The following is a 13070-nucleotide window of genomic DNA, read 5'->3' on the forward strand; positions in this document are numbered from 1 at the left end:
ATGCACTTTCTTGGTCTGATAAGTCTGACAAGATGGCGACTCCCGTAAGCGAGGACGATTACATTAGGTTGAGAGAGCAAACCTCGACAGAGAGGCTATGTCCATTTTCTTATACGATCTATGGGTACCCTTTGTAAATTTGGACACATTTTCTGGGAATATCGAAATTATGTTTTGTTTTGTGTGTGTAGTGCCCCTGTCTCAGCATCAAGAAGGGGACACTATTTGTTATGACAGCTCTGCCAGCCGGATCAGAAATCCCTAATGCATATATATTTGTAGCACATAACCAAAAACCCAAGCTGATGTCTGTGATCTTTCATTCTGTTTTGCAAAGAGTCTTGAGGTCCCTGTTCTATTAGAACAAGCGTTTTCAGAGTGAGATTGATAAAATAATTGATAAGAGAAGTTGATAAAAAGTTATTCTTCTCAAATAACTTTAACAGGTATTTAACCCTTCACCAAAGTTTAATAAAATTCCTGTAGATATTGGTGTGGTGCCCTTTTTAACAAGGAAAATGAATTAGCCTTATAATAATTAATAAGGTGTTTAATTATTTTATTAAATGCTTATACCATATTGTAGGTACCTTAGCTCTTTAATTTTCCCACATGGGTTCCCGGGTCCTTTGCCTCTCTTCACTTCCAATACTGACAACAGTGTGAAACCTTAGCGAACAATAGCTTAGATAGGTAGTCTGCTAACATCAACAAACGACCAGTCCACACATGCTATCTTTTCATAATACATTTTGCAGCGGTGGGTGGCTCTGAGACGAACCTGGTGGGTGGCTGTCCTGTGTAATGGCAGAAACTAGTTTGCTGATCCGACCGGAAGTCAGACTACATTGGCTGAGGGTATGCAGAGTATGTGTACCAGAGGCACAGCATGTGTGGTGGTACAACAAAACCCTTTTCCCCTTGTGCTGATAAAAATCCTAGAGGAAACACTGACATGTGTGTAGGTGCAACCGGCATCCAAAGATGATTGTTCATTTTCTGGATTAACTCGAACTGTCAGTTTGATTAAAAGTAGGCCCACAGCCTGCTGGAACAAAGACCAGGCCCAAAAGTTTGGCTGCCATGCCTTCTCCCCCACAACAGGTCACACCCAGGTGTGAATTCTCCAAGGCACCCAAACTGTTCATTGGCTGAATTGACCACTGACTATGACATCACCTGGGCCTATATAAAGTGAAGCACACAATCTCTCGCTCTCTTTCTACCGGATCCTCCTCCCCCTCTCTTGCTCCCGGATCTTCTCCTCTCTCTCTCCCGGATCACTCAACTCCAGGAGACCAGCTTCCAGCTGTCCCCTCGGCCCTGGACCTGGTCTATGGCGTGGGATCACCACGAAGGTTAACCAACCGGTTATCCTCAACTGAGCACAGCACAGAGCGATCTGTTTCCTCTTTTGCCTAAGAGCCACAATCAGACAAGAACTACCACGGAGCTTCCTTTCTTCACCCAGCCACTTGCATCAAGCAACGCAAAACATCTCCCATCTCATGGACTGGTAACTAATCACCAACTGGGCATTACTACATGTTATAGGACTGTATGAACGGCTAGATGCCATTGTAACTTTGTCATAAGAACTGAGAGATCAGGCTTCCGGCCTTTGTGTAACAAAGAGAATGTTCACACCTTCTCTGCAGGGGTCCGAGCCCCCACCTCTTCTCTTTGTCTCTCTCTCTCTCACACACACACACGCACACACACACACACACACACACACACATACACACAAACATACGTTTGCTGTTAGCTTTAGTTAGTTTATTGTGTTTTGTTTGTTGCATTTATTAACCTGTTAATAAATGTTTGTGTTTACCATATGTCTGTTTATTTAATATTACACAAAGATGAATGAGCCAGCTTCTATTAAGAAAATAACTTTTAAATCCTTCAACTGATTAAACTATTACATTTATCGGTGTTTAACCCTTAATTATTAGTTGAATATATTTAATGAGACTTTAATATTAGTTATCACTCCGTCTATGACGGTGGTGCCCCGAGGAACTCTGGTTTGACTAGAGTCATTTTTATTATTATCTTTGATAATTATTGGTGATAACTAATATTTCCTTGATTAACGATACGTTTATTGTGAATACTCAATCTCATAATCTGAACGTGAGTCAAGGCCCTATATTTGATTGGTTCTCTGTGTGACGTTTTTAATAAATTGAAGTTATTAATTTTTAATAATTTTTCTTTTATTAATTTTCCTTATCAAATATTTCATTTGATAGTCACACTATTGATCCAATTAAACCCAAAGTACCTACATTGGTGCCCCGTGTGAGGCTTAGTTATGTTGGCTTGGCAATAATTCATAATTGTGTGATATTAATATTCGTCATATTTTTGGACATTTTACAATTTTTGAATTTTTCATCCAAAATTTTCCAAAGTCGTTCCATTTAACCCCAATTGTCTTCCACATGAGTAGACATCCAGCTGTACTTACAAACAAGTATAAAGTGGTGTTATTTGATTAATTCTCCAAATTTAGCTAAAGCAATTTGAGAATATTGATAACCTCTGTTAGCCTGATAGTTACCCTTAAGATTTTGCTATTGCTGCTAGCTATTGAAGTTTGGTTCAGCATTTGAATATCACATATTCAATGCAATCTAATAAGTCTTGTCATAAGTTGTTGCTAAATTAAGTGCTCCTTCCCATTTACTCATATCGTGCCCTGGCCCTATGAACCCGAGAGCTTGAACTTTGTTGGAACTGCCTTGCATTTCAACCTGAGTGGAGATAGATAGAGCCACAGTGTGCTACCAGCCCTGTGAAATAAAGTTACATGCCCAGCTGTTTCTTCCATGTGTCTCAGCTTGAGTAGTACTTTACAGATAATATTCCCTGACTGACGGCCCTGCATCTCAGTTAGTGTAAATTCTGGTCCCAGAACCACATGGTGCTGTAGCTGCCCCTCCCCGTGCAGGAAGCAAGCTACCCACAAAGTGTAGACCAGAGGAACTGTTGTTTTAGGCTAGTGTACTGCCCAAGTCACATCACATGGTGTCTGCCAAGCAACACCAGAGCCAAAACAATTGCATTGTTGTACTAGACAACAAGTTTTAATCTCACCTTCCATTTTAACACGATGGAGAACCCAAGTGTAGAGAATATCATTTCTTCCCTAGCACAGAGCCTTAAACCTAGCTACCCTGAGTTCATTAACACATTGAACTTCAGTGAGTGCAGTAAAGAAATAGAATCACTTCTCAGCGACACATCTAAAGGGTCAGTGTTGAGATGTTTGCTCCTGAACTTCCACCGGCAAATTAACATTGTCTGTCAGAGCAAAACAGCATTAGAAAAGGAGATAGAATCCCTTAAAGCTCAAAATGCTAATCTCATTAGTGAAGTTCAGATAGCAAATCACAAAGTCCTGCGTTATTCAGAAGATTTGCACTCAGCAGAGTCACAGCTCTTCTCCCACAAAAAGGAATTGTTAGGGCTTAGATCAGAAACTCTTGCCCCACCAAAGTCGTTCAGCCATGCTGATTCTGGCTTTTCAAATTCAAATTCCTCCTTCAATGAGAGATTAACGCCCTCTCCAGAGCCGACCAAGGAAGTTCAGTCCTGCTCTACCTCCTCACTGCATCACTTTGAGAGTGATGACAGAGCTAGCATAGTCTTGCCTTCACAAATGGTGACCTCACAATGTCCCTGCCTTGAAGAGCTTGAGCTTCTAGCTAAAGATATGGACGTGTTTGATCCAGACAACTGTGATCATAACATTGAGGACCATTTTAGGGAATTAGATCAAAATCTAATTGACCTGCCCAATGCAACACAGAAAGAGAAAGTTAAACTTGTTTGGAAAACCAGCTCAAAAGCTGTCCGCAAAGTTATACAGTCTCAACCTGCCAGAGTCAGAAATGACTACAATGAGCTCCGTCATGCACTGACAGAAGAATTTGCTTCTACTGCAGACGAAATCGCTCCTTCGGTTGCAGCTAGTCATATTAAACACTCCCGTCAAGAGAGTCCCAGAGACTACTACAGACGTTTGAGACACGTATACTTCCAAGGAAAGAATGCACCAGGCTTAGAAGAGAACCCAACCTTTAAGTCCCTGTACTTGCAGAATCTTCATCCTTGTATACGTACGCACGTTATTCTTGAGACAAGAAAAGATAACCTCTCTCTTAACGAGGTTAGGAAAATAGCACAGGTGGCTTGGGAAACTGTTGTCAATTGCAAAGCAAGGGAAACAACATCTGCTTCCAGCAGCTCAAACACCGTGAGGTCACACAGACCTTCTGTCTCAGAACCCCATCCTCAGAACAGATCGAAAGGGGGGGACAAAACACAGCATAGGGACGCAAAGCGTAAACGCCATGTCCGCCAGCTGCCACGGGATAGTCATGCCCAGAGCAGGAGCTGTAGAAGGCCATATTCTGAGATCCTGGCCCAGCATAATGACCTGCCAAACCACTGCTCAGATGATGACCACAGCATCTCTGACCGCAGCTCAGAATCCGACAGTGACAGCGCCTCTGAGTGTCTTTCTGTACACGGCTACAGGCAGCGTTACAGCCCTGAGCCATGAGTGAAGAAGAACTTTAAACAACAGAGCTCCAGAGTCCGCTCCTCTCGGTTCTGTAGGTAACAGTCCGTCTGCACTGATAGTAAGATTAATGCAAGCTCAGCAGCCTTACTTTTCTTACAGTTAAATGGGTAAACTTTGATTTGTTAGCAGCCGCAGCAAACTCAATAAGACCCAAATTGTAATTGGACTTAACACCTTGTACAAACTTTGCAAATACTTTTGGATCAACTCCTTGTATTTTGTAATAAGCTCACTGGTAAACACTAGTTTAGGACACATCTCGTGATTGACACACCAATCATACAACTGTCCTCATGCAACTGACAGCTGCATCTCATCTGTATCTCACCCTAAGTCATTTACATAACTAACACTTCTGTTCTCACTAACCTGAAGAGTAGCTGAAAAACAATGTTTATTATGTATTTCGTATAGTGCCATTGTCATGTTTAGATTTTGTTTTGTAACTTTTGTTCTTGCCTAGTCGAGATATTAGTAGTGTTTAGCCAATTCCCAGTTGGTGAAATAACTGCCCAAAACGTTGCAAACACTAAATTAACTGACAAATGAACTCTGTACATCTATGGACTGTGAAAGATGCCCTTAAAACCGCACATCGGGTGCAGTCTCAAGGACATCGGGGGGATATGTAGGTGCAACCGGCATCCAAAGATGATTGTTCATTTTCTGGATTAACTCGAACTGTCAGTTTGATTAAAAGTAGGCCCACAGCCTGCTGGAACAAAGACCAGGCCCAAAAGTTTGGCTGCCATGCCTTCTCCCCCACAACAGGTCACACCCAGGTGTGAATTCTCCACGGCACCCAAACTGTTCATTGGCTGAATTGACCACTGACTATATGACATCACCTGGGCCTATATAAAGTGAAGCACACAATCTCTCGCTCTCTTTCTACCGGATCCTCCTCCCACTCTCTTGCTCCCGGATCTTCTCCTCTCTCTCTCCCGGATCACTCAACTCCAGGAGACCAGCTGTCCCCTCGGCCCTGGACCTGGCCTATGGCGTGGGATCACCACGAAGGTTAACCAACCGGTTATCCTCAACTGAGCACAGCACAGAGCGATCTGTTTCCTCTTTTGCCTAAGAGCCACAATCAGACAAGAACTACCACGGAGCGTCCTTTCTTCACCCAGCCACTGGCATCAAGCAACGCAAAACATCTCCCATCTCATGGACTGGTAACTAATCACCAACTAGGCATTACTACATGTTATAGGACTGTATGAACGGCTAGATACCATTGTAACTTTGTCATAAGAACTGAGAGATCAGGCTTCCGGCCTTTGTGTAACAAAGAGAATGTTCACACCTTCTCTGCAGGGGTCTGAGCCCCCACCTCTTCTCTTTGTCTCTCTCTCTCTCACGCACACACACACACACACACACACACACACACACACATACACACAAACATACGTTTGCTGTTAGCTTTAGTTAGTTTATTGTGTTTTGTTTGTTGCATTTATTAACCTGTTAATAAATGTTTGTGTTTACCATATGTCTGTTTATTTAATATTACACAAAGATGAATAAGCCAGCTTCTACTAAGAAAAGAACTTTTAAATCCTTCAACTGATTAAACTATTACATTTATCGGTGTTTAACCCTTAATTAGTAGTTGAATATATTTAATGAGACTTTAATATTAGTTATCACTCTGTCTATGACAGTGGTGCCCCGAGGAACTCTGGTTTGACTAGAGTCATTTTTATTATTATCTTTGATAATTATTGGTGATAACTAATATTTCCTTGATTAACGATACCTTTATTGTGAATACTCAATCTCATAATCTGAACGTGAGTCAAGGCCCTATATTTGATTGGTTCTCCGTGTGACGTTTTTAATAAATTGAAGTTATTAATTTTTAGTAATTTTTCTTTTATTAATTTTCCTTATCAAATATTTCATTTGATAGTCACACTATTGATCCAATTAAACCCCATGTGGAATAGGCCTAAATTGTGGCTTTAGCTGGCTAATGTTAGCTTGCTTGCTAATGCTGGTTGCTAGCTGGGGTAAAGCTAGCTGACATAGCAAAAGTGCCTGAATTGATAGAACTGGGGGAAGGGAGGATGTGGGTTTTGAAATAAATCGGCCATCGGCATATGAGGAGAGTTTGTGGACTAGACCAAAACATGTGATGCTCTCAAACGCATTCTTGTTTCTAAGCCAGATGGCTAATGGCTTGAACAACAAGGATGAGAGCAGACAGCCCTGCCGGGTCCCACGTTTGAGAGGGACATATGCTGAATGGGCACAGTTAGTGTTTACAGATGCAGAGAGTGTTACACACAGAAGCTTAACTCAAGAAATAAAATTAGAATGAAAGCCATATTTCTCCAAAATGAAAAACAGAAAGCCCTACTCTGCCCGGTAGAAGGCTTTCTCTACATCCAGCGGCACTTACCTCCCTAGGTAGGCGCCCAGGGGGCATCCTTACTAGATGCCCAAACCACCTCAACTGGCTTCTTTCAACGTAAAGGACTAGCGGCTCTACTCTGAGTTCCTCACGGATGGCTGAACTTCTCACCCTATCTCTAAGGGAGACTCCAGCCACCCTCCTCCCACCCATTTCAGCCGCTTGTACCCTGGTATCTGGTGTGGAGATCCAGGTATTTAACCTTTCACAAGGCCAATGATGTCACAGGAACCCTTTGTGCTCCAAGTGCCAACGTAAGTTGGTTTGGTCTTTGTTAGTGCTCTATTGGGTCTTAACAACAGTCGTTGGCTTCACAGGAGGCCATTTGTGAGGCCAGTTCTTCTTTGAGGTTAGTTTGTTGAATCTCCTGGGAAGGGATGAAAGGGCAGAATTGTAAATTGGAGATAAGTGGTGTCTTTCTGTTTAGCGATGGTTTCTCTACTTTTACATAGATGGCTTATTTTACTCCTCATTTAAACCATCTGTCCTCTCTGTCCAGGATGTGGACATTGTTGTCATCAAAGGAGTGGGCTTTCTCCTTGACATGTAAGTGGACAGCAGAGTCCAGGCCTGAGGAGTTAGCTCTCCTGTGTTGGGCCATGTGTTCTTGCAGTGGTTTTGTTTCTCCGATGTAGAGATCTTTGCATTCCTGGTTGTATTGAACAGCATAAACCAGATTGCTTTTGTGGGTGTGAGGTGTTCTGTCCTTGGGATGTGCTAGTCTTTGTCTGAGTGTGTTACTGGGTTTGAAATACACAGGGATGTTGTTAAAGATCCAGCCACATACGGGATGACTATGTTTCTTTTTTTTCCTTTTTAAAAAAAAAAAAAATATATATATATATATAATAGATTTGGTGTTATGGTGAACATGGAGTAAGGCAGAAGGACGATGTATGTGGGAGTGATTAAAAAAAAAATACTGTATACGTCACCAAGTGCAACAGTGTGGTTCACTGAAGTTCATGGACAACTATAGCGCTTTATTGCACAGAGGAAGAAGATCTATCAAGCTCTGGATGCAAACAATTCTTGTGAGCAGCATACTTATATTGGTTTCGATCTTTTCATGAGATTTATTGACAAGAAAAAACTATAGACTATAGTCTATAGTTTTTGTCCTTTAAAAATGTAGAATGATATTGAAAATCTTTATCTTTGCAAGACATCTGACTGTGTTGAGGCCCCCGTTAAACTGCAACATAAAAGTGGCTGTGAAACAGCACAGTCATTAAAATAGGAAAATTTACTTCTATTTAGGTTTGGAAGGCCTCTCCGACAGTGATCCTCATAGTGCCGCTGGCGTTATCCTCACAATGGTATTAAAACAATCCTGCATTTCTAAATATTATACAACAGACTGATTTATTTATTTTGTAGCTCTCATAAAATATGATCTTGATGATATCAGAAGCCAAATGTCCTAAGGCTGTTTTGCTGTAAACCTAGGCCTGTCCTCTTTTCTTTGTTTCACCTTGATTATGTAATCAGTGTTGAGTGGGCCATGTGTCCTGAGTGTCTGCCTGTCCGTCCCTCTCTGGAAGTCCAAGGAGGTGTTGCCTATCACATAGGAGCCTGTAGACACCAGACTGGTCTCCTCCTTCCTCCCCTGAAGAGAGACGACTTCGATAACTGAGGGAGATGGATCAAGAAGACATGTATTACTGTGCAGTAACATTCAAGAATTACTTTATGTTTAAACTCAATATTTACATATAACTAGAGGTGTCAGGAAATATTGTCCCATGAGAAACCGGAATACTAAAATGTGTGCTCATGTGCTTAAGACAAAGCAAGAAATGCTCAAGCTGCCTACGAGAGCTTAGATTGGGCCCAGAAAATCAAGCCCGACCCTACCTGAGCCTTTGCATGTTCGGTCAGAGCCTGGCCCGCCCCGACACATTAACAGTAATTATGAGCCTGAGCCCGATTTCAACTAGACAATTTATTAAATAAATGGGCTGTTCTATCTGACGTTCTCAAATAAAATGTGGAGCTGTTTGAGCTACAGAATGGAATTGATCACAAAAGGATCTGAAGGAATAAACGTGAACCTTAATGCACCGGACAAAGCCGACACATACAGTATGTTGTCACTGCCCACGACTTGTTTGAAATGCTTCCATCCCTCAGGCTTTCCTCCAGACTTGATCAAAGTGAATTCTCCTGTTTTTATCTGATCCTTTACATCTCCAAGCTCCATGTTGCACAGCACAGCGGCAGGCCCGTTGGGTTGCAGGCGAGTGGAGGAGACACTGTGCACTGCAACATGAGGAGTCTTTTTATTCTTTGTGCAACTTTGTACATGTGTTACTTAGGCTTACTCTGCTAAATATATATAGGTGTAAAATATTTGTGTTTATAGCTTAGTTTTCTCCTCAGATTAGGCCAATAAAACAACGATTTTAAACAACAACAACAAAAAACGGGCAGAGAATCTAAACTCTACTACTAAGCTCATACATGATGTCCCAACAAGGTGAAACTTATGATAAATTGGAGCGTTATCTAGAGCAGCAGGCAGCTACGTATATACTCTGCATTGACTGACAAGACCCTGGAAGGAAAATGTCAAAGACATCATCGTTTCAATATTCGTCATTCGTGTTAATAAACAAAAGACAAACTTATGTTTATTCGTCTTGTCTTTTTTTTTTCTTGCTGATCCGAAAAATGACAGAGAAACAATCCGAACTGTGAGATTTTTGATCCTTTGCACCCCTACTCAAAACACACTGCGACGCTACCATTGAACATGCTTACAAAGACAATGAATGGGAAGCATGGAAATGACAATGAAAACTAACACGACAGGTATATGGACTAATAATCATTTCCTGTATATTTTTGTGCCACTGTTTTTGAAAGTACACCCAATAACTTTTGGCACCCAGACAACTTTTAGAAGACACGCCTTCATCCACTCCCGGGATGATGATGATGATGATGAGTTTGATAGTATATTGCTTTATTAAAACCTACTAACTGTGCCTCAGGCATCAGGCGGCAGATCATTTTGATCTTTACCACCAGACTGATACTGATTGCAATCACTGATGCATGAATGTGAATTCAGAGGAGGACAAGAATAACAAAGGTTAGTAGGCTATTTCTGTATCCATTCCGTGTCCTTCCAGTCATTAACTATGCTTACATGTGGAGAAACAAGTATTGGATAGAGAGATAGAGCTATCCCATCTGAACCTTTTCCCCCAAAAGCTTTCACAACTTTAAACAATTAACAATCCGTTAGCCTTACTATATCATAAAAAGAAGTAATCCAAAATCAAAAGTGTTGCCAATTTAAAAAATATGACCAGACTTCTGATGATATATAGTTTCAGGGGAGTTCATGAACTTTGGAGCTCGGTTAACCAAGCTCTGTGGCCGCTCTCTCCATTCAGCTTCTCTCTCTAGTGTTCCCCATCTGCAGCACTGATCTCCTGATAGTTTATGAATTATCTGTTAAAGTAATTCTTAGGTCACTGCCTGATTCTGAAACATCTGACAAAGCAAGCATCCAGTAAATCCTGCAGGTCTTTGGGGTATTAAGCCTTCGGAACTTGAGTATATTAGCAGGGTAAGGCTTGTGCACATGCTCTGGGTTTATCTGCGTATCTGTGAATGTATATCACAGGGTTCAGGCTAGGACAGTTATATTGATTTTGAATATGGAATGTTTTAAGGAAAAGTCTGAAATTCTTCATCAATTCATATTCCAATCTACATGCTTAAGGAATATGATATATAATTACCATTCCTCAAAACACTAAAGTCACTTTCTTCACCCCTGTAGTTTGTTTCATTTTGTACTGACTGATATTAACAAAAAAATCATAGTTGCCATTTACTTCTGGTTCCTTTCATGTTCAAATTGACTTATGACGAACAAACTGAGGGGAATAAACAAATTTTACGAACTTAAGTCACATTCTTTGTTTTCTGACTATGGACTAAAATGTCACTTACCTATCATATCAGGTCCTTTGGCATTGAGTCTGAGAAAGCGGCTTCCTAATGGCATCTCCAACACTGTCTTCATAGCTGCAGACAGAGACAAGGTTGGAAATGTTTAATTTCAACATACAGTGGAGAATCGAAAAGCTTCAGTATGAGAGATTTTGTAGCGTCATGTAGGACAGAATTCTCCACTGACATCACCAAAAAAACAAAAGCGGGTTATTTTGGAAGAATGGTGCTCCATCCCTCCAGTTGAGTTGAGTTGACTTTACTTTTTGACCATTACAACTGTAAAGTAACTGTAGGAAGCTTGCCTTGGTGAGCTGATAGTGTAACAGGATGGGCAGGAAAATCAACACACAATACTGATAAAACCATCAAAAGTGGGTGTCTTAAATACACAAAATATGATAATTAACAGACACAGAGCAGCACCGTGTCTCTATACTAAGTCATGTTTCTCTAACTACAAAGTTTCAAAACTTGTAGCTCTCAGAGCAAAATGCTAGTTTGTCATTTTGGGCAATATAAATAAAACGGACTAGACATGTAGAGGATAAGATAAGATAATCTTTTATAACTCCCACAGTGGGGAAATGTACAGTGTTGCAGCCGCAAAGAGCAAAGTGCAAATAACAAAAGCATCAATAACAGATACAAAATATAAAATATAATAATAGCCTATGTACACAGTATAAAAACTAATTAACAGTTTTATGTAGCTAAAAACAGAGAAAGGGCAAGTGACAGTAAAACACAAAAAGTGATAAACAGACTGCTGTTTGTAATTTTTCATTCTGCCAATAGGGGGCACTATCACTGTGATTCAATATTGAGATGTAGGTGTAGGAGTCTTGTCATGCATCACCGATTTGGTGCAGATTGGACAAAGTATGGTCGAGTTACAAGAACATCCTCTTTCATGGCAAAAAGTGATATTTTGGCACCACGCCAATCCCACACAGAGAAAGGAAAAAGTGCTGAGTATCGTTTGATCCGATATGTCTTTAGACCAGGGGTGTTAAACTGATCCAGTAAAGGGCTGTGCTGCTGCAGGTTTTCATTAAAACCAAGCAAGAACACACCTGATTGACTTACTCAATCTGTAATTTAGTGTTTGCCAATGGGGGCGCTATCATTGTAAGTTTATTTTTAGATGTAGGTGTGTTCAGGAATGGACTTTCATGTGTAGGACATTTGGTTCAGATTGAACAATGAATGGTCAAAATACAATAACCTTCTGTCACATGGCTAAAGGTGTAACTTTGGCACCATGCCACGCCCACAATGTTGCATGAAAACGCACACACTAATTTCTCATCAGACATGTCTTTCAATGATACTGACCAATTTGGAAGTCAATAAGATAAAAGCTGTTGGAGGAGTTCATTACAGTGTAAAAACATGTGACTATGAGTCAATGTTAAGATGGGGTTGTGCTCAGGGCAGGTCTCTTATGAATCATGAGAAATTTGAGGGAGATCGGACAATGTATGGTGAAGTTATATAAACTTCCTGTTTATGGCGAAATAGGCAAGTTTGGCACAGCAAATCTACATGGTAAAGTTAAAACGCCAACGCAGAGTATCTTTTGATCAGACATGTCTTTAGATGGTACTGACTGATTTTGAAGTTGATTGTGTTAAATCTCGAGGAGGAGTTTGTTAAAGTATGCCCCAAAAAATGGCCATAACATTCAAAATGGCTGACTTCCTTTTGACATATCCCTCCAAAAGCCTGTTTTGACACCTAGAAGACTTATATATGCCTGCAGATTTTCAGAAATTTAGGACAATCCTGAGGGAGGGGCTGTGATTTAAGTCATCGTAAGCCAATATTGAGATGTAGGTGTGTTCAGGCCTGGGGCCTCATTTATAAAGGTGGAGTACGCACAGAAGAGGGCACATGGCACTTTCTAAACAAACTTTAGGATTTCTAAAAGGTAAACACGCAAACAAATGGGAGCTTTAAGAGCTCCCAGTGTGAATGAAAATGCTTTCATACATCTCTTTTTCTTTTTGGCCAGTCTGACCTTCCGACGCTGCATTAACTGTGTCCGCAACCTGTTGCCACTCTCATGGCCTTTTTGTC

The 13070-nt window shown here is 40.9% G+C and overlaps 1 protein-coding gene across 1 annotated transcript in view; it reads right to left on the minus strand.

The window, feature by feature from the left end:
- adamtsl3 (ADAMTS-like 3) overlaps nt 1-13070 on the minus strand; it is a 429814-nt gene that overhangs the window by 132279 nt on the left and 284465 nt on the right. Inside the window, 2 exon segments of the mRNA XM_083913233.1 lie at nt 8494-8651; nt 10989-11063. Of these exon segments, the coding sequence (XP_083769359.1) occupies nt 8494-8651; nt 10989-11063 (233 nt within the window).

Source organism: Echiichthys vipera (genome assembly GCF_963691815.1).
Source record: "Echiichthys vipera genome assembly, chromosome: 1".
NCBI classification, from domain to species: Eukaryota; Metazoa; Chordata; class Actinopteri; order Perciformes; family Trachinidae; genus Echiichthys; species Echiichthys vipera.